This window comes from Engraulis encrasicolus, chromosome 24 (genome assembly GCF_034702125.1).
Source record: "Engraulis encrasicolus isolate BLACKSEA-1 chromosome 24, IST_EnEncr_1.0, whole genome shotgun sequence".
Classification (NCBI taxonomy): Eukaryota; Metazoa; Chordata; class Actinopteri; order Clupeiformes; family Engraulidae; genus Engraulis; species Engraulis encrasicolus.
Genome location: NC_085880.1, coordinates 14,135,649 through 14,158,710, shown reverse-complemented (window position 1 = coordinate 14,158,710; position 23,062 = coordinate 14,135,649). Strand labels below are relative to the sequence as shown.

The 23,062-nt window shown below is 43.7% G+C and overlaps 1 protein-coding gene across 1 annotated transcript in view; it reads right to left on the bottom strand.

The window, feature by feature from the left end:
* The window catches only part of LOC134441676 (proteoglycan 4-like), a 49,849-nt gene extending 28,158 nt beyond the window's left edge, over positions 1 to 21,691 (bottom strand). The window contains exons 1-6 of the mRNA XM_063192070.1: positions 21,505 to 21,691; positions 19,261 to 19,361; positions 17,475 to 17,514; positions 12,946 to 13,610; positions 11,620 to 11,786; positions 11,364 to 11,406 (exon numbers count right to left, since the gene is read on the bottom strand). Of these exons, the coding sequence (XP_063048140.1) occupies positions 11,364 to 11,406; positions 11,620 to 11,786; positions 12,946 to 13,593 (858 nt within the window). The 5' untranslated portion in view covers positions 13,594 to 13,610; positions 17,475 to 17,514; positions 19,261 to 19,361; positions 21,505 to 21,691. The remainder of the gene's footprint in view (positions 1 to 11,363; positions 11,407 to 11,619; positions 11,787 to 12,945; positions 13,611 to 17,474; positions 17,515 to 19,260; positions 19,362 to 21,504) is intronic.
* Positions 21,692 to 23,062: the final 1,371 nt, after the last annotated feature.

Genomic DNA, 23,062 nt, shown 5'->3' with positions numbered 1-23,062 from the left:
ATTATGGTCTGACCACCATGGAACCAGCGCATAAACCACCAGCCCTGGACCGCCTGGACCGTGCGAAATGGGAGGTGTTCTGCCGACATTGTATCTGGGCCATCAACATCAACAAGAACTTCAGCGACAACAGCAGCAGCTGACCCAGATGATTGGGACACTCACAAACCTGATGCTCTAGACCCAACACTCCAGACCAGTTTCCTCCGTCTCCAGCCCCAGACTTCCCAACCTGTCTGAAACATTTGGAGGACTTCCTCGACCTGAGGAAGAAGTTGCTCCACACCTCAACCCCTTGGCAAGTACCAAGAGACAGCTGGTGGCTGCAAGAACTATTCTCAACACCCTAAAGCAGAAACCATGGCTCCACCAGTTTGACCTCCCAGATCTAAAGAGAAGCATGGAGCTTCTGATGCAGCCACTGCAAGCTCTGCTGGCAGTGGAGGAGAAAGCAGCCTTGGCCAACTCACCAAACCCAGACGCGGGGCCTGATGCCACGCCTGACCCAGAGCCCGACGCGGACGCCGCTGAGACGCCAGTCGGCCCAGCTACATTTGAGGGACCCCCTGTTGCCGGTTCTGCCCCCTCTGTCCCGCCTGTTGTGGGTTCTGCCCCAGCCAGCCTGCCCTCCTGTCCAGCCCCGGCCAGCCTTCCCGACGATTGCTTGTCCACCTGGGTGGGGAGCTTCGCTTGAGCGCTATGCTCCCCTTTTCCAGTCCAGAATTGACCGCCATGTGTCGGACCCTTTTCTGTCCTGCCTACCGGAGATGCCTACCCCTGACGCCAAGACCCACGAGGACACCGTTCTGGTCGAGACCCCCGCTCCGGCGGAGACCCCCACTTCGGCAGAGACCCCCGCTGTGGCCGAGACCCCCGCTCAGGCCAAGACCCCTGCTCCGGCTGAGACCCCACATGACGTGGCTCCGTCCGAGACCCTTGACACTCCTGCTGGAACCCCAGAAGATGTCGCTCCGACCTAGACCCATGACAATATGACTCTGGCCGGGACCCCCAACGACGATGCCCCAGATGAGACCCCCGATGCGAACGTCTTCGCTCCGGCTGCCTGTCTTGATTCCGGCCCCCCCGCCAGTTCTGCCTCGCCTGTTGCCGGTTCTATCCCTGAAGACCCCGAGCCACCATAGGGGCCACCTGACCCTGAGCCGCCAGAGGGACCAACTGACCCCGAGGCGGTTACCCCACCTGACCCCAAGCCGGTTAACCCTGTCTGACCCAGACCGGATGGTGGTCGCACCTTCTGACCCCAAGGAGAACGACATTGCACCACCTGACCAGGCACCGGCTGAAAAGGAGGAGGATGACGTCATGCCGAAGGACTTGGTCTGAGGCAGAGCTGGACAAGATTGCTCCGCTTGATGCGGACCCTCCAGAGGCCAGCCTTCCGGTCCTTCCGGACCCTCCAGTCCCTCCGGACCCTTCTGACACCAGAGCTCTTGATTTCGGTCCCCCTGATCTATCTGACCCGCCTGGCACTGGTCCTTCTGATCTTTCTGAGCCGCCTGCTGCCGGCCCCCCTGAACTGCCTGCCGCACCTGACGCCGGCCCCTCTGATCTGCCTGATTCCGCCCCCCCTGAACTGCTTAACTGCTTGACGGCAGTATCCCTGATCTGCTTGATGCCGGTCTTGCAACTGGCTTTGTCCTTGTGGTTGACGTTACCTCTGAAGCCACATCCATGGCTGGCTCAGTCACCCTGCCTGTCTGTGAAGACAGTGCTGCCTCTGGTCTGCTGGGCTCTACCCCTGGTCTTCTCTGTATCCTGTACCTGGACCCACCAATGCTCTACTCTGCTCTCACCCCGGAATCTCAACCTGCCTTTTGACCCGACTCTGTTTACTCTCCTGCCCTGGATATCAACCTGGCTTCAGTCCCCAGATCTCTGACTGCTCTCCAACCCCCGTAATTTTGACCTGCCCTATGCTTTGCACTTTCGTCCTGGATTTTCCTTGAACTGTTACACTGCCCTGTTTTCACCCGCTGTTGTGTGTGTTTTCCCCCAGGACTTCCGTACACTCTAGCTCCCGCGTTCACTGCTCACTTCCCGGGGGAGCACAAACACAGCACCTGGGACACCTGGAACTCTTGACACCCCTGGGGCCCCGAAACCCTTGGAACCATCGAACCCCCAGAACCCTCAGAACCTGGAACCCTTCATTTCCCACTCCCCTTTCCCTAATCAATAAAGGCCCCTCTGGGTTTCATGAACGCACTTGGTTCCTTGTTTGTCCTGTTCCTGACATCTGGCATTTCGTGGAAAATTACCGAATGACTATACCTTGTTCATTACACATTTGTGTGTTATTTATGTTGTTTTTGTTATTGTACTATTTTTCTTATTTTAATGGTTATTCTTGTTAACATTTACAAGATGATGTACCTTTTTACATGTACATGTACAGGTACATGTACATTTACAGGTACATGTACATGTACATTTTTGTCTTCGGAAAGGTGTTGCAGTCAAACCATATCAAATTTCATATTGATTTGAAATAATATTTTTGTCACTTGTCTATAAAGCCAAAAGGTAGGTTCCACTAAGCGCAATGCATTCCCCTCCACTTGAGCCATTGCGAGCACAAAGCAGACTTGCTAACTAACACTTATGCAGAACACTACTGTGTGTTTCTCTATGAACCTCCACTCGAACTGCTGAAGGGACCCAAGATTGTGAACTGTTTAGCACAATGAATTTGTCTTTAACAGAGATATCGACTAAAATACGGTGATATCAATATTGACTGAAATTCTTCCACACAAACATCACAGATTTTGAAATTGAACATACAATAGTTTATACAGGATAGTGATCCTTGTTGTGTGATCATAGACTGTATGCGACAACCTATAGCACATTAATCACATCTCTAAAACTAATGTCACCTGATGTTGACTTGCATCCTTGCATTGTTGCTTTTTTATCATTTTATTTCTTGAAGCAAACAACGTAGTTCGCTTCAACAAATAGAATAAGAAAACAGATCAGGAAGCAGTGTGCAGTGTTTTCTGAACTTTCATCTTTATCACATTTCCTGCCTCACACCTGCACCTGTATTGCTGAAGGCATGTGCTAAAGGACTCTCTTGAGCTCTGAGAAATTAAAACCGGTTTTAATTTCATCTGCCTTTAATTAGGGTTATTTATCTAGTCTCCTTTGATAACACTATCTGTAATATTCTCTTTCTTCTCTTTCACATTAAATGACAAACCTCTTTCTACTGCCTGGATACATTTGTCTGTGTCTCATGTCTGGTGCAATTTTTGCTGCCAATACAATTGCCACATACACAATAGGTGTGACAAGGCACATACAGAAGTTAGTTAGCTTGTAATAAAGACGTTTTTGGGAAACAGTGACTATATGGGACAAGTGTTGTGTATGACAAAATATGTAAGTGGGATCCATCTTTAATGTGCCTCACATACTAGAGGGACAAGAGTAAAAATGATACACAAGCCTAAAGCTTTGGAAAATGCATAAAATACCTAGCCAGGCCGTGCCCTCCTAGTGACGCAACAGCTTTAGCGATGCTACCAGTCAGGTCAGGAGCAATGCAAGTACTTTCTGAGTTCCCGCAAATACGGCAAAGGCCAGGCCCGGAGTGGGCCCTGTAATCAGGCCAGGATTTTAATTCACATCTAGGCCACTTTGATATGGAAAATCGCTCACAATGCATTTTATTGGACTCATGTTAAAGTATAGTATGTTGTCAAGTTAACAGAAAACATTAACTTTAAAAGTCTAGGCTAATTTAAATTGAAACAAATAGGCTATGACAAAAAATAAATAAAAGCTATATTTGTATTTGAACATGAGTTATTTGACAAAAAGTTCTCAACAACTTGCATGTATCTGTGGATGTGAGTGTGGTTTACTGTGGAGTCAGGCTCCATGTTCTGTTTGTCTGATGCTCCACATGCATGGTACTAATGTGCAATATTCCCGTGGTAGGCCCACATATGTAGGCTATGTCTTGTCCTTACTTAAACGAGTCTTGTTCAGGGATGCAAAATGAATTTCAGATTCAATAACAATTGATATCCCCAATACATGTTTTTTTTTATTCTTATTAAAATGTATTTCTTTTAAAATAGGCTACCCATAATATGGTCATTTTAATGAATGCTACTTTTACAGTAATATGAACAGAAGGCCTATCCAAATCATTGCTTCGTTGCCAAGAACAGTTGACAAATACTGTTGACTTGGAAAAAAACAATGACGACACGCCTTTGATGCGCAAAGCTGTTCGATGTCGGGTTGCCTAGATTCTACAAAAGACCGATAGCAGCAAGAAGTCACCCTGCATTTGTAGCCTTGCTTGAGCGTAGGCCTATTCTTGGACGCACACAGCCGTGAAGTTAGTAGTAACGCCCGCTGAGATATAATATCAATTTATCCCCCCTCTCACATTCTCGTCGCAACTGTCACCAAACGTTTTATTCACATTTCATTTGCAAACATGCATGCCAAGATTGTCGTTGATCCTCATCCTATTACTTGTGCTACTGGACTTTTTATTGAGCCTATTCACCTGCGCGCTGCTGTCATGCTACTAAATGTGGCCATTATTAATTCAAAACTTGTCGACGCGTCATGCCTCCAAGGTATAGGCACATTGGTTTTTAGTTTTGGACTGCTAGAAAGCGTGAACCTCTTTCTATGTAAACCCAACATTTCCGAGCTGATTGTGAGTTGCGTCAAGTAACATCCTAATTCTCTCCGACGTTTGCAAACTAACTGAAGCTTTCAAAAGGTTCATTACAAACCATTCAGATTGTTTATCGCGAGGCATTCCATGCAATGCTTGGAAGGGAGTAATGGCATGAGCTGTCACTTCACCTTTGCTTTCTTTTATCCTACCTGCGCTTTGCTTCATCATTTCGTCTCTCTCTCTCTCTCTCACTCTCTTTCCCGTTTTAATCGCTTGTTTGCTGTTCTTCAAGAATACAGATCGGGTTAAGCACACGCCACGGCGGTTCCCCAGTGCTCGCGCCATGTCTGGGCTCTCAAGTCGCTTCCAAATAACGTCAATTGCCACGAACTTAAAATATTATTTTAAGAAAGTAAAGATGAGTTGAATTATAACCCATACAATGTCCTGTTCCTATACGTTTCTGACTCCTCATTTTTGCTGACTTCTGTTGTGGTAGAGGTAGTAGAAAGGGATGCATTTAATTTGGCTATTATTAAGCTACACACAGATTTACAGAAAGTGCACCTTTCTTCGCGCATTTCGCCGCGCCTGCCCAGGAACTCTTTGGCACCTAGATGGTTGCACCTTAATAATCTGCTGTGGTGCTGCCGGTGGCTACGCTGTCATGGTGAATATTTAAACAGACTAGACCTACAAGTGATCATTGCATTTAGAATAACCCAAGTGAGAAAAATACTGAATTCAAAAATATTTCCTCATGGTCCAACGGGCCACACCCAAAATTTTGGGCCGGGAAATGTCCCGATAGTTATAATGGCCACCCCGGCATTGGCAAAAGCCGTTTTAGTCCACGGGCCAGGTGAGATGTCGGTACCACTCAGAGGGGCAAAGGTTGCTTATATTTTTTGAAAAGATACATGTCTGAAGTTAACATTTTTGTATGATAACCCTTCTGGAAGTACAGCCAAGTTAGGGTTATCATCCGTTAAAGAAACACCCCCCATCAAAAATAAAGGTTTTTAAGATGGGTGCCTGTCTTTCTACTGGCCCTTGTTTAAGACATATAGGGATGGTTAATTTTGTTATGTGTGGTATCGTTGCAAAGGGGAGACTCTGAGCTTTCATCCGACACCTTTTGAGAACATTTTGGTTAAGTATAGCCCTCCCTGCAGCGCTTCAAACATTTACTCAGACACATTTTTTTCCATTTTTTCAATATCATCTCTTGTCGTTTCATACTGTGGCATCAGGGAGCTTCAGAAAGACCTATTTTAAACTCTACAATATTGTCTTGAGTATCAGGAATCGGAAAATGTATCCTTGCAGTATGTTATCCCATGTTTAGGGGGCGATTTTCAGTCTTGTATGAGACATGGTATTTTTTTCAAAACACAGTTTTGCCATTTTCTAACGTTCAGGAAGCAATACCTCTAGGTGCATTTTGCAGTTGGTTGTCATAGCTTGTTATATACCATATGAAAGCTTGGAGTGGGTAGCATATTCAGATATTATCATATTTGGTGTACCTGTTTGCAGAGCAATGTTAACTAGGCAAATAATTTTCCATAACCAGTATCAATGATATAGTTTAGCTCAGTGATTTCATTGTGTTATATGGTGTCTGAATCCTGACTACTTGTCCTAAAATCAATGTTGATATGCGCCCAGAGGTTAACCAGAAATATATGTGATAATGTCCCCTTTGATATTAGTCTTGCAACTGAAATCATAGCAATTGTGTGAAAAACACAACATAAACTCATCCCTTAACTTGTCCCTTTTTAGTAGTCATGTGAAAGTGAAGTGAAAGCCCAACTAGTTAACTCCTACACCCATTCACATTGTGACACAGCACTCCACAACACACTGTGCACACGACACACAACAAAATTGCCTTCATGCCTCACCCATGCAAGGGGGCAGCCCCCAAAGGGCATCCGAAAGGGAGCAGTGCAGCGGGACGGTACCATAATTGGGGTGCCTCAGTCATGGAAGAGGATGGTGGAGAGCACTGGTTAATTAATCCCCCCACTAACCTGGTGGGTCCTGAGTGCAGTTGCACACTTGCAGGAGGAGAGAAGTGCTGCACACTCTCGAGTTAAATAAACAAGATTTTAATGTGACAACGTTGTCACATTAAAAACTTGTTTATTTAACTCGAGAGTTTGCGGCACTTCTCTCCTCCTGGAGGCCTTGGTCGTACCACATGTATCATGATTTACAGCAACATTTAAAAACCCTCCGCAAGAACACTTGATTTGAGGTGAAGATCATGAAGAGGTTTGCAAAGGAAGAGTGGGGTACAATGTCATCAGAGCTTTGCAAAGATAGCACGAGTTCTGAACTTCATACTGCTGCAACAACTACTACACCATGCCACCGATGAAGCAACATGCATACATGTACTGTATTCACATGTGTTGGTGTACCAACTGAGCTACTGCAGCTCACTTTCCAGGCATACACTGAGACCCATCCCTAGACCCAAGCAGCAGTAATGAACAATGGAGTAGAGTGAAGTAGAGTAGAGTACTGTATGGTACAGTAGAGTATAGTTCAGTAGAGTACAGTGCATTACAATAGGAGACCATGCTGAGCATTGAACTCTATGAACCTGGTAGTCACAGTAGATGTAATGGGTTTGTTATTGCCCTGCTACTCTACATGTGCTAATGTCACAATATCATAGAACCTCATATCACACTGAATACTACTCCCTGCACATGCACTGTAAATGAAGAGAATAGGACCAACTGTGGCATTCATACAGTTACATAACAGCCATGTTACACATACTGTAACAGCACATGGGGCAGTTGTGGCGTAGTGGTTCAGGAGATGGACATCAGATCAGAGGGTTGCAGGTTGAAATCCCACCTGTATACTGACTTATGCATAAAACTGTATACTGTATACTACATACCACGTTAGAAAGAAAAAATGCATACACAAAGAAGATGTACACTTACCTGCTACTTAGGTACACCTTGCTGGGCTGGTACTGGGCTGGGTACTGGGCTGTAGCCTACCCCTTTTGCCATAAGAAGCCATTTAACTGCCTGCAACAATGTTCAAGTAGACTGGGGCATTGTAATGATGCTTGATTTGTACAAAGGGGTCCAACGTGTGCCAAGAAAACACCCTCTGCTAAAATTATATTTTTGTCTTCTGAATGGTCAGTATACAGTCCTCACCAGTAGTATTTGGGTGCACAATGACAATGACGGCTTCCAAACATGTTTTGCATTCATCAATGAGCTTTTTGCACTTTTCTGATGGTATTGTCCCTCACTCTTCCTTTGCAATATGTTCAACTTCTTCATGATCTTCAAGTGTTATATCACAGAGAGTTTTTACATTTTGCTATAAATCATGACACCTCTGATACAGTCTAGGTCTTCAATACCAGATGCAACAAAGCCCTGCTGCCTGTTCAAACCACTACCCAAGACCGAAGTTGGCCTTTAGGTTTGTAGATGATAGACCTGCTGGTTTTCCTGCAAGAGGGCCTGTCTGGGAACACCAGATGTGTCATTATTGACTAAACAAAGCCATTAAATGAAGAGCATCTCAAAAGGACTAGGCATGGACCGTTGCTAGATAGGGCACCAGGCTGCCACCTCTTTCCTGTCACAAAATGAGCCATAAAAGACCAAAAAAGAGGCCTATGCCTCTAGAGGACATCTAATTGAAAGTAACAAGGAACTATTTTTCATCAAATTACATTTTAAGTTCAGTACTTTACTTTTCAGTACTTTACCTTTACTTGAGCAGATTTTGGATGAGTACATCACTTTTACTTACCCCTCGAGTAAGATTTAAGAAAGATAGGCCTACGCTCACTTGAGTACAACTTCAACTCTTTTCCCATCTCTGCTGCTAAGCACATGTAAAATTAAGATACATGTAGGTCTGACATGTAGTAACCGAACATTTTTAAGTCATATTTAACATGACACAATATGTCTACAAAAGTTGACACGATATGTTTAAAGGCCTATTGTATTTCTCACACATTTGCTATGATTTCGGTTGGAAGACTAACATCAAATGGGCCATTATCACATATGCAGCAGATGTTGTATATAACCTCTTGATGTATTGCATCACAACACTGATATTAGGACAAGTTGTCAGGATTCACGTATCATAACACCATGTTATCGCTGAGAAACTGTATCATTGATGCTGGTTGGTAAGGAAAATGCTTTACCTGTGTTGCTAGGCAAATAGGTACAGCAAATATATCATAATATCCCATACACTGCAAACTCCAAGCTTTAATATGGTGTATAATGAGCTATGATAACCAATTGCAGAATGGCCCTAGAAGCGTTGCCAGTTTACCACTACATGGAACTGATAGAATAGTGTGGGGTCATGTACAGTGCGGTGTAAAAAAGAAAAGTGGAGTGGGAGTTAGATATATTACGGTTACCACTCAAATTCCTCTTCAAGGTTGAAACTTCTTGAGGTATTTTGGACATATAATGAAGTTTCAGTCATAACAACAAATTGGCAACCGTTGCTATGCAAATAGGTTACTATGCAAATACATGGTCATATCTGTATGCTATACAATCCAAGCTTTCATATGATATACAAGGCCGCTGACAGCCTTGGTTGGGCCCGGGACAAAGACATCTGAAAGGACCCCAAATTGAATACATACAATGTAGTGAGGATCCAATTCTGGGCCCCGTCTCTCCCTGGGCCCGGGACACCCCCCCCCCCCCCCCCCCCCCCCCCGTCGGCTTCCCTGATGATATATAACAAGCTAGGAAACCAACTGCAGAATGTCTCAAAAAGGCCTTGCCTCTTGACTATACAAGACATTAGCACGCAAAAAAACAGCAACAAAAAAGTGGCATGTCTGAGACAAGACTGAAAATCACCCCCTAACACTGGGATAACATAGTGAAAGGATACATTTTCAGATTCCTGATACCCGAGACAGTATTTTAGAGTTCAAAATAGGTCTTTCTGATGCTCCCTGATGCCACAGTATGAAAAGACAAGAGATGATATTGGCGAAAATGGAATAAAATCTGTCTGAGTAAATGTTTGAAGAGCTGCAGGGAGGGCTATACTTAACCAAAATGTTCTCGAAAGGTGTCGGATGAAAGCTCAGAGTCTCCCCTTCGCAACGATACCACACATAACAAAATTAACCATCCCTATAGGTCTTAAACAAGGGCCAGTAGAAAGACAGGCACCCTTAAAAACCTTTATTTTTGATGGGGGGGTGTTACTTTAACGGCTGGTAACCCTAACTTGGCTGTACCTCCAGAAAGGTTATCATACAAAAATGTTAACTTCAGACATGTATCTTTTCAAAAAATATAAGCAACCTTTGCCCCTCTGAGTGGTACCGACATCTCACCTGGCCCGTGGACTATTTGGGAAATGTTAATTGTTGTGCTCTTGGTCAGACAAAGTCTCGAAGAGATTTGAAAGTCGATCATAATCAGGCTATCAAAGACCCAGACTAAGGTTTTGGAACATTGAAAAGCACCTAATAATCCAAAATAAAATAAGAAGATAGGAAGAATATTTATATTTAAATAAAGGCAAAGGTTAAGTTAAGGCAAAATCCACCAATGTTTAATGGGCAACATGACATCACAGGTGGACGCCGATTGGCTAAAAGAGGGTGACGCATGGTGGCGGCTCGCTTGTGATTAGCTAAGAGAAATTGACGATTGCCCGATAAGAGTATATAGCAAGAGTGAATAAAAGAGGAGAACTCAAGGCTCCAGCCAAGACTTGCTTTGGGGAGCTCTACCAATACGCACCTTACGGCAACTCGTCAGGTTGATCAACTCTTTGTAACATGATGGTCATTTTGCTGTAGATTCACATCATACGTATGCACTGGGTGTATTGCTGGATCTTGGTGTATTACTACAATTATTTTAGTGTAGTCTTAATTAACTACTTCTGCAACCTGGGCGAACAGTCTTTATCAACAATGAATTGAACCGTTTTCATTCTGATCTAGTACAACTGAACTTGATTGACAACTGCATCCTTTGGGGTGTATGAGGGAGCCGACTTAAACTCTTCCACAACATGCTCTGGTGGAAAGTAACTAATTACTTTTACTCAAGTATTGTACTTGAGTAGCTTTTATGAATACTTTGTACTTTTTAAGTAATTTTTTAAATTAATACTTTTACTTTTACTTACTTTTACTACATTTTGACCCAAGTACTTTACCAATTACACTGGAACCTGGCCTGAGTACTGAGTAAAAAAATGACTGAGAGACAAAATGCCATGCACAACAATGCCACAATCCGCCGGAAATGAAAGATTGTGCAGGATGGCACACAGCATTTCCACTATTTTACTATCTTGTATCAATGTATTGGATGATGGCTGGTGCCAAGCAAGAGATAGAGGTTATGGAGGACGATATTCAAGAAAAATAAACATGACATTCTCAAGAGGAAAGCTAATTAAAAGTAACTAAGTAACTTTTAATCAAATTACATTTTAAGTGAAGTACTTTTTACCCTTACTTGAGTAGATTTTTAGATAGGTACTTTTACTTGTACTTGAGTAGAATTTAGGCAAAGTAAAGATACTTTTACTTGAGTACACATTTTCTGTACTCTTTCCACCTCTGCTTAAGTCATATACATGCAATTCCTAATGTGCCTCAAACACATCTCTTACTCACCCCAACGAAGGCAATGACTCCTGCAAAATGCCCTGGCGGAAGCCTGCACACATACAAACAGGTAAGCGTGAAGATCATCATACACACCTAGAAACAGAAATCATGCATCCAAACATATCGCGCACATTCACACACACCAGGCATTTTAAGGAAAGCCTGATCATGACAAGATTTCCGTGCTTAGAGCAGCAGTCACACAACAGTCACACTGCAAAAGCAGGACGCATCTTCAAGGAGCCAAGTAAAAGAAGTGTACTTCTTGGCAGCTGTGGTCTTGGCTAGCAGTGAGTCCGGTCCCTTGGCCTGCGTGTTTGAGGAGGCGGCCTCTGCGACGGGGACAGATGTGGGTGCACACGGGGGCTCCAAATGAGCAGACGATGAGGAATGATCAGCAGCAGCAGCAGCACCTACAGGGTCTCCCACCTTCATGCAGGGGCAAGAGAGCAGAGCAGAGGCACATCTCTTCAGACAGGTGTAAGCAACCTGTTTTGGCCAATTCTGCAAGCCTCACCAATGTCACCTTTCAATACCTGTATCTACAGTATTTCTTCGAGTTGGTCATGAGTCATGTTGCTATCTAGATTGTGTTTTTCGGGGGGAGGTATTCACCTCCTAAAAAGAATGAGTAAGAGATTAAAGCAGAATTCCAGATCATTTTAACATGCCGTTTGGGGTTTGTGCTACCCTTGCCTTGTCACCTGGCAACACAATGTTTGCTCAGCTATTTCGAAGATTCTGTCCACTCTAATGGGGCATTGTTTGTTTACTTTTTTATCATCTCAACACATTACAGACATAAGGATGCTGTGTTTAAATGGGTCTGAAGATGTAGAATTTTATTTTAAGATTAGTATTTTAAGGTTTTATTTTTTAAATGTAAACAGACCATGGCCCCATTACAATGGACAGAATCTCAGAAAGGGCAGGACAAAATCAAACGAGGCAGTGTTGCTGAATACATAGAAGTCTACTACTGTGACAGACTATACAATTTAACTTTGATTAATATTAAATAAAAAAAGACAATGTTTTGTCATTAGGGAGGTCTAAAGGGCCGTACACACACGTCGCTACTAGTTACTCGCTCAGCAAATGAAGTCAATAGAATGTCGATGTGTTCCAGCGAGACTCGCAGGCGAGTACTGTACAAGTGATGCAATGTGGGCGGATCCCAAGTTGAAAATATTTTATCTTCGAGCGAGGCGAGTGAGAGAGTAACCAAATGGAATGCAGAGTTCGGTACTTCTCGCCTGTTCATTGGCAGTTAAAGCCGCGGGAACTTTCAGCGAACGTTCCGTGAAAGAGTGGCGAGTAGGCGAGCAAGCGAAAAGCTAGCTTTGTCTGTGTACGTCGCTTTAGGAGTAAAATACATGTGGTGACATTTTTGGGATAATCATCATCATCATAGACTAGGGCACACATGGGAATACTACTTCATTGTGTACTTTGTGAAGTTGGTTTGATTTTCTATCACATGCCTGTTAAGGTTCTCATTCATCATGACATTCAAAAGACTAGAGATGTTGAAACTGGTCTTGTTTTTGAGTTTAACCTGGCAGAGAGAAGATTTAGGACCCGTTACCTGACAGCAAGTCACCACATCGGCAGACGGAGATCCATCTTTCTCAACCACCTTGTGCTGTTCACTACCATCCCCTTCGACAGATGCACGGATGGTGGCAGTGGTAACGGTACGGTCATCCGAATCAACACTGGCAACCATTTGCTCCGCAGGCATGCTACCATCCTCCGCCCTACATGAGTGGCCCACAGTCTCAACAGGGTGACCCCGTGGAGCAGCTCGGCGGCCCCTTGCTCTGGCCGGGCGAAACGGCCTGCTCCGACGAGAGCCACGATTGTCCAAGTGCGAAAAGTCATCCTTGTAGAACTGTGGGTCGGGCCCATGAAGCATTTGTCTGGAATCAGGGTAGAACTCCCGCTGCATTCCATAGTCGCCCAGGGGTCCGTGTGAAAAGTTCTGCTCGTGTCCATCGCTTTGTGGCCCCATCCAACAGTCATGCTCCACCCAGCCTCCTCCATGGTGTGGCGGGAAGTGAGGACCGCTGCCACGGCCAGGGAAACCATAGCCGTCACGCGGGGGACCACCGCCACGAGGACCGCGTCCACCACCACGAGGACCGCGTCCACCGCCACGAGGACCGCGTCCACCACCACGAGGAGGGCAACCGCCACGGAGAGCTTCACCAGCACGTTTCCTTTTTTTTGCCATAGATAAGCTTTAAATACCTGTTTAAATAAAGTTTTAATAAAGTGTATTAAATAAGTTTCAGATTCCTGTGTGTGCATATCAGCCAGGACCTGTCAAGGCCTATTTTAGGGGGGCTTTAGCCCCCCCTACATTAGTATTAGCCCCCCCTGAAACGATTTTGCACAAAAGAAAAAAAAAAAAAAACTTTTTTTGTTTTTTACATTTTTCCAAAAACAACAGCAGTGAAGCACTGTATACGAACCACCAAGAAGGCAAGTTAATCTGAATACAAGTTCCTGTTTGCTTATTTATTGTTTAATGCCACTTATATCCTACTGCACAGCAATAAAAGCAGGGTGCACAGCAATATGTTATGCGGGGGGGGAAACAGGTAGAGGATTGTGCTTTGTGACTAACAACACCTCGAGAAAAGTGTAATTACTTACACGGACGAAATCTTCAGACCCAAAGTATCAATTTTCGCTCACAATACCCGTGTAATAAATCAATTTGACATTGTCTTGAAATTATAGTTGAGCTTTTATATTTGTCTCAACAGTTTGAAAACACACATGAACTGATCAAAATAGCTACTAATGGAGTAAAAATGACCAAATATCTGCCGGAGATGCATAGTTTTCCAAGTAAGGAACTTGTTTGAATGAATCTCTTCCTGACCACTGCTTCTCCTGGAGATGCGCAGTTAATAACTCCTAAAGTTCCTAGTCCTTGTGTAAATTATGCTCTCTGCATTTTTATCTAATCATTTTAACTTGAAACAGTTGAAACATTTTGAAAAGTTTTGTTTAGCTTACATATAAGGAATGTTCATTAAAATGTGAATTAAAAAAAAAAAATCACTGTAACTAGTGTTTAAAAATCGGTATGGTGCTCTTAAAATAATTGTTCAAGAAGATGCTTTTGCACACCTCCGTAGGTGGGCAGGTGCGTAGGATATTATCCCAGTGGGGTTGTCATTCAAGTGTAAAGAAATCCTGCATACTGTCAATTCCACCAACAAACTTTAACACAACATGAAGAAGGTCGGATGACTGAAACAATGTATTCAAGTTTGTTGATAGAATGGACAGTGTGCAGGATAAAACCTTAGCAGGTGAGCTGAAAAAATTTCGGCGCACTTTCTTCCTCTGGGGCTAAGCCCCCCCTGTCTCTCAAACCTAGTGACGGGCCTGGGACCTGTCATGGACCACCAACACCTCGGCAATTGCAAAAAAGGGGGCCCAAAGGCTATATTTCCTGTGGACAATAAGTAGGCCCAGCTACCACGAGACCTACTCACCAATTTCTACTGCTGTACCATTGAATCAGATCCATACATTGTAACAGTCAACTAAGGCCGCGTTGCGGTAATTATGTCTATTGCCCATATTCACTCCCTGTATTGCAACAAGGAGCTTCATACACTATCTATATTCCTTCATCTGCACATTTCTATATTCCTAACCCACAAACCCTCAAATGCAGTTAAACAATAAATATACTGTATGACAACATACTGTACAGAGACAAAGAATATATCCAGAACATATAAGGAGAATACAAAGAAATATATTGGAGATGTGAAGGAAAATTCTGTGACATGACTAGTCATTATGCAGCTGAAAAAGAATTCACAGTGTAGCCTCTTACTGCAGCTGGGGTCTCCGGCGACCCTATTCATTAGCTGAAAATGTTTAAAGGGACACTGTGTGAGATTTTTAGTTGTTTATTTCCAGAATTCATGCTTCCCATTCATTAATGTTACCTTTTTCAGGAATACTTATGATTAGGTTTTTCGCAGTAAATTGAGCCCCTCAGGCCCCCTAAGTGGGGTGGCTCAGAGCCCGGGCCCGTTGCCGCGTTTTGGAATAATTTCAGCCCACACAGTGTTTCAGCAATCGTTGTTGTTGAGTTTATTGTCTTCAAAGATCTTGCTAACAGCCACCAGCGTACCAAGAGTGAAGAGTTGGCCAACCCGAGAACAGCTTGCTTCAGATGCGTGAAGTATCGTTCGCAAAGTGATCTGAAGTCCAGTTGGCAAAGCACCAGAATATATACTCTATGGAACCCCCCACACTATGACGTCTTGGGATTTCTGTCCTATCTTTAGCATTACAAATATGCAACCATATGTGGTATTGCTCCGCCTCGAGTTAGGCCTTCACCCCTGGTACGTGGCATACAATGTCATGGTGTCATTTGAACACTTGCACATACCTGCACACACCAACAACATACAATCCACAGGAATTACGTGGACCAGCACAATATATGGACCGGCACCCGTGTTGCCTTTTGTGTACCGTACCCTTGGACTAATTTATATTAGTGGAATTCCATGCGGGTGACACACAACATAGTCTGAACACATGTATGAGTATGTGCAAGTGTGTGCATATGCCTTGTGTATACGCGTGTGCATGTGGTCTTGTGATCCTCTTTCCCTGTATCACTGATTCTAATAGTGAATTAACTATTATTCTATTAGTCCTTGATGTTTGTGGACCCACAGGGGTCAAGAAACACTAGTACTCTTGATTCTTTAGGTGCTGGCGCTATCTGAGGCAGATATAGCTATCTGTACTCTCTCCCCGCCTCGGCTCTTAGGCCCTGCGGTCCCCCAGAGGACCCATAGTAGTTCAAGGAGGGGGACCGCCAGCCCAAACGACAGGCCAGACAGTTGTTTGACAAAAGGTTCCTATTCTAAACATAAACGTATACTCTGGAATGCTGGTATGAGCACCCAGTCCAGAGGGTATCCAAAGTTCACGGCTACATGAGCGGCCCAGGGCCTGCTCAAAACCACAAATGGAAGTATCCTTTAGGCCCCTAGGAGCTGCATACTCATCCAACACACATGCCTGCTTATTTCTTTATTATGTTTTTTGTCTTAGAGCATCACCTAAAATCTACCACACTTGCCACCACCATAAAATTCTAAGTATTCATTATGACTGAAAAAATTGCACTTTTCATACATGAAAAGGGGGATCTTCTCCATGGTCCGCCATTTTGAATTTCCAAAAATAACCATTTTTAGCTGCAAAAATGACTGTACTTGGACAATACTAGAAAATATTTGTTTAATACTTAGTAAGCTTTCATGTAAAGATCAAATTTGGCAATGGGGCACCTAAGTCTCCACCCCTTCCGGGCGGCTTGAGGGGCTGGCAACGCAAAAACTTTTGACTGGGCTGTAATGGACTGATCAAAGCTATTTTCCGATCCACCTCGCATTTCCCCGTCGATCACACATATGCTGTGCCTCAGAATTAATAACAACCAATGGTGTGCTTGTTGACTTCACTTGGCAAGCGATTTTTGAGTTGTGTGTGTGCAAAAATATACAATTATTTGGACTACACAACAGACGTCGCATGTCCGACGTGCAGCCACTTAAGCCGCAGTGCAGCGGTAGGGTTGGCTGTGCCTCGGTTCACGTCAGATATGCGAGGCGCACGTGTAGTCTGTGTAACAGCTTTGCACAAAAGCTAAAATAACGTTTCTTGCGTGTCGAAAATGAGTGGTCTTACGACGCAAATCCAAACCTTTCAAATTCACTGTCATCATATGTGAAATCCGGAGCACATGCCAAACGGGATGAGGATTTAGCTTGACTCGCTCCATTAACTCTCATTCAAAATTTTGAGAGCTCCAGCCCCATGGATCGGAAGTAGAAGGGCGTGACTTAGGTGTCCCATAGGCAGCCCAATTTAAATAAGCAGCATAGTTGCAGTACCTTTTTTGACCATTTCCTGCACAGTGTCCCTTTAACTACATCATAACAACATTGCTATGACATTACAGAGAGCCATAGTGCTGCGCTAAGGGGTTAAAAGCAATATGCTTGGGAGAAACACCCTATTACAAAAACGGGGGTGTTGTGTGTACAGTGGACTCACCTGGACAGACTTGGTACCAGGGCACTTGTCAGACAGAGGCCTGCAAACAAAACATTACATTATATTACAGTATATTAACTGAGAAAAAGTCCTTCAAAGTGGTATTAGGTTGGATATTGTAGTAACTGGACATTTGACATATCAATATCTCTAAAACAGGACACGTTTGGACCATTATGGTTTGTCAGATTCAGAAGATGAAGATAGTGGTTTGTCAGAAGAGAACACGCCAGTCCTTTCGAAGAACCCCCTTGCCGTGATGATTGAAGTGGATTTCTGCCGAAATTCGAGCCCCTCAGGCCCCCTATTCTGGGCGGCTCAAGGCCCGGTCCCGTCGTCACGTTTTGGAAGAATTTCAGCCCACACAGTGTTTCAGCAGTCGTTGTTGTTGAGTTTATTGTCTTCAAAGTTCTTGCTAACAGCCACCAGCGTACCAAGAGTGAAGAGTTGGCCAACCCGAGAACAGCTTGCTTCAGGTACGTGAGGTATCGTTCGCAAAGTGATCTGGAGTCCAGTTGGCAAAGCGCCATAATAAATACCCTACGGAACCCCCCCACACTATGACGTCTTGGGGTATTTGAGGAAGTTCACAATGGAGGATTTCTGTCCTATCTTTAGCATTAAAAATATGCAACCATAAGTGGTATTGCTCCACCTCGAGTTAGGCCTTCACTCCTGGTACGTGGCGTACAATGTCATGGTATCATTTGAACATTTGCACATACCGGCACACGCCAACAACATACAATCCACAAGAATCATACCTGAACCGGTAACATATACGGACCGGCACCAGTGTCGTCTTTTTGCGTACTGTACCCTTGGACAGATTTATATTAGTGGAATTCTGTGTGGGTGACATACAATACATTCTGAGTGTGTGCAAGTGTGTGCACATACCTTGTGCATATGTGTGTGCATATGGTTTTGTGATCCTCTTTCCCTGTAGTACTGATACTAATGGTGAACTAGCTATCACTCTATTAGTCCTTTATGTTTGTGGATCCACAGGGGTCAAGATACACTAATACTCCTGATTCTTTAGTTGGTGGCGTTGTCTGAGGCTGATATAGTTACCCGTATTTTCTCCCTGCCTCAGCTCTTAGGCCCTGCGGTCCCCCAGAGGACCCATAGTGGCTCAAGGAAGGGGACCGCCAGCCCAGATGACAGGCCAGATAGTTGTTTGACAAACGGGTACTCTGGAATGTTTGCTATGAGCACCCAGTCCTGAAGGTATCCACAGCTCACAGCTGCGTGAGTGGCCCAGGGCCTGCTCAAAACCACAAATAGAAGTTTCCTTTAGGCCCCTTAGAGCCGCAAACTCATCCAACATATAGGCCTGCTTATTTCGTTTATTATGTTTTTTGTCTTTGAGTATCACCCAAAATCTACCACATGATCCAGGTCGTGTGTGTGTGTGCGCCCTACTTTGGACAATAGGCTATGTATCCCCCAAAAGTGGAGCCAGGAAATGGCCCTTAGGCTTGGCCAATGCCCAAATGAGAATTAGGTGTTAGGTATCACTCTGGTCAGCGAACCTCCCCCCTTTAGTTCCCCTCATGACATTCCTCAGTTAATTGTCTCCAGATGTGTTCGTGACCCAGTGACAATGCCCACCTGGCCTGAAATAACAAACCCTCAGTTACACACTACCCTTACTATGCTCTTTGTATTTCTCTATCAAATTTACTTCACATGCAGTTACTGCACTTTGCCTTCGTAGGGCAGAATAGTATCACACCATAGATGACCATCAGACCCTACTGTATTTGAAAGATGTGCCTACCTGACAGTGAGTGCCGAGGTGGACCATGTTAAAGATGTGGTGACGTCATTTGGGGAGAGCTGCGACAGGAGGGAATCTGTGAGATTGGGAGGGATGCACTCCTTTGAAAGAGCAAGAGAGGAAGGTGGGGGAGGGAGTAAAGTCATCTTCACATGCCTTGAACCCAAGTCAGTGTTATCAACAGTATTAGGCTTACCAATAGGAAAACTACTGATCATAATTGTCAATGGTTTAGACTCGTCCTTCAGTTGGAGGACACACACTGTAAGTGGGGGATAGCGGCAGATGAAGTACCCAAACAGCCACCACGCCCCCTCTTTTATCGCTGAAAAGACCCCTTGCCTCGATCAATGTATATTTCTCCCAGGCTGAATAGTCCGCGATATATCCCAATACCCTGTGCTTAAGATAACTTTAAGTCGCTATGGATGAAAATGTCAACAAAGTGTAATGCTTTGGGAGTAAGCTGGTAACAGAGACACGGGTGCCTGATTGTCATGACTGGCTGTTCCCCACTTTCATATGAAATATGACACGACCCCCTCCCCACTGAAAGTAACCGAGAAATGTGATCCATTTGAAACTTTAAAGTTCTTTATGTGTTTTATTTGAAGGTTCAGAGTTGTTTTATCTCTTTTCTTTTGGTATGCGAATCCCATTTGTAGTTGTTGGCCATCTTAAGCCATATCTGCCCCTCAAACAAATGCTAAGAACCTTTTGGCCACTATGAATGTTAATTCTTATCCATGGGGGGCAGACAGCCAGTCTACCACCCCCAGGTGAGAACCCATCCTCTGCATTTTAGATGGCCTCCTGTTGTGCTTGTCTCCATCTCTGCTCCTAATTGATGTGGCAGGAAATGCCATGGTCTAATTAAATCAGTGGTTCTCAACTTTTTTGTTGAGGAAAGCCCCCTTGTCCTTATTACAACCCCCACAACGTCGCTTTGACATCATCATAAGACTGACAATGACCCCCTTATTATCAAAAATGTAATGGACTAATGCCCCCAAAATGGCGTCTAAGTCCTTCCCCCTCAGCTCTTAAGCCTACTATGCTTATTACACATATTCCCGGAGGACTCTCTCTGCCCCCTCAGGCGATGTGCAACGCCTCCTGAATGTCTGTCTTTTGGAGGCCAAGCGCTGTTTGATTAGACAGTGGAAGTCAGAGGAGCAGTGTGTGTTGGGGCAATGGGTGAAGGGAATTTGTTTTTATTTTGCTCTAGAAAGAATCAATTATACTTTAAAGGGGAAATTAGATTTGGAAAATGTGGTATGTGTTTTATGATTTTCTTAAAAGTAATAATATTAGAGTAGAGGACTGGGAGACAGTAGGTATTTGAATGGGAATTTTTGTTTTTGGGATGATTATTATGTTTTCTGTTTTAGTTTTTTTACATTTACTGTTACTTGCATTTTGCTTTTGTGTGTGTGCCTTGGGTTTGAGGTGGTTGTGGGTTGTGAGCTGTAAAATAAGAAAAGTTCAATAAAGAAATGTTTGAAAAAAAAGTACTGCCCCCTCTCATCTGTATCCTTCTCAACACCCCCCTAGAGCTGTTCAACACCCCTGAGGGGGCTGTACTGCCCCTATTGAGAAACACTAGTCTAAATGTTGGTAACAAATAAACTCTCAAGAAACTTCTTGTTGAATATTCATTTTGGGGCAGTCCCATGGGGACCTGCCCCTGGTCTTGAAGTGTATATAGTTTGTATACTTTTGTGTAATTTAGAAATATTTGCTGCATTGTTTGTGAAGCTGTGTTTCTCCATTGGTGCATCAGTGAAAAAAATAAAGCTTCTGTTTGTTGTCCTTACACCAAGTCTCCTGTAGTCTACTTTCTGGTATTAATTACCACCACCTCCAGTAAAGAGCTTATAACTTCTGTAAAGTAACTTTAGAGATAATAACATTTGCAAAGCAAAATATTTGGTCCTCCCTGCCTTGTCACTACCACTTCCACTCTTTTATGACTCTGATACTTGATTTGGTGGTTGCATGTGAGAGTCTAGGGGAGTCCAGATACATGTAAGACCTAGGGGAAGGGGCAACGACAGAGAAATGTGAAACAAAGTAAAGTGGGAGTGAAGTGTGAGTGGGCAGAAATGGAAAGCAGCCTTTATCTTCCCAGGGGACCTGTCCAAGTAGTTAGATCTTTGTTGTCAACACTCCACTTCAACTGTTAAGCGCTGGGGGAAACCCTGCATCAGTAGGCTACTGTGTCAGCAGAAAACATCCTCCTACCTGATAGTTTGATGATCTCTTCTCCTTGTAGTTTAAGTTTGCCTCCTCCTTCTCCTCCTCCTCCTCAGGGTGTAGGTCTTCTGGTTTTGCAAGTCATCTTCCTGTTTGTATAACTTTTTTAGGTTGTGCGTCTCCTTGTCCTGATGGTGAAGCCAGAGACTGTCTAGAAATGCTTGTGTAAACAAGTTCTGCTTTGTCTCCTCTTGCTGAGGATAGGACCGTGCTTCCTGATATTGTGGTAGCTCCTCCTCCTCCTGACCATGTGACTGCTCCTCCTGGTGGTGTGTCTACGAAAAAGGTCTTTACATTATCAGTCAAGTCAGCTTTTATATTGTCTGTTTCTTCATCTGCACAGGTCATACAAGGAAATTGAAATTACATTTCTCTCTATATACTTTGAAGGACATAGACATTCACCGGACTGACATTTACAGACTGACATCAAAGTACAAGACAGGACAAGTAACAGTGATGGACCAATAACAGTAAAGTGATGAAGTAATACAAATACTGAGCATTTAACATTGGCGAGTGACCGTGATGGACCAGTGACAAACTATGAACAGTAAGTGATTAGAGTAATAAAGAACAATTAACATTTAACATTTAACATTTAACACACATACAGTATATGGGAAGAAATAAAAGACATAATAATGAAACATAACAATAATAATAATTATAATAATAATAATAATAAATAAATAAATAAATACAAAATAGTCAAGGCTATGTATGCTGTACTACACACAGTGCAGTCCAGCATAGTCCATTGTAGTCCAGTGGTCATGTAGCAGCAGTTTAGCAGCATATTTGGAGGTGCAACGTCACATAGTGCAAGCAATTCTTGGTGTGGAGATCTGGGAGTGCGTAAGGTGCAGTCACATGGGTGTGTGTGTGCTGTGTGTTTTGTGTTGTGCTGTGTTGTGTGTATGTTTTGTGTTGTGCTGTGTTCTGTGTGAGTGTTGTGTTGTGTGAGTGTGTAAGTGTGTGTGGTAGGGCGCACAATTAAGCAAAAATAGTCCAAAATCGTGATATCGAAATCGTGATTTCAATTGAGATTTAATCGTGGCAATAGTGACCTGCCTTCGAGCGTCCTTGAAGCCAGGACATGCTGACGGGCTGGTGTTTCTGGCCAGAAAGCTGTCCACCTCTTACATAATTACAGTATTACAATTTAGGTTTATTTTGTTCATCCCGTATATAATTCAACCTTGGTTACATTTAATTTTGTTATAATTTAAAAGAAAATTCTGCAAAAAAAGTAGTAATCGTAATCGTGATTAATAATTGTGATTCCGATTTTGACCCAAATAATCGCAATTAATAAGTTATTTTTACCATAATCGTGCAGCCCTTGTGTGTGTTTTTTTCCATGGGGGGCAGCAGTAACAGGGGTGTATTATGTGCATGTTGGATGTTGCAGGGCCCCAGACAGTTCTTGTGCAGGTGAAGGTGCAGTTCCACAAATTAAAAATTTGCAAGGACCACTCATAATCACAACAATAATTGCAGTTACCACCACAATAATTTGACAATGTCATTTTAATGCAAAACA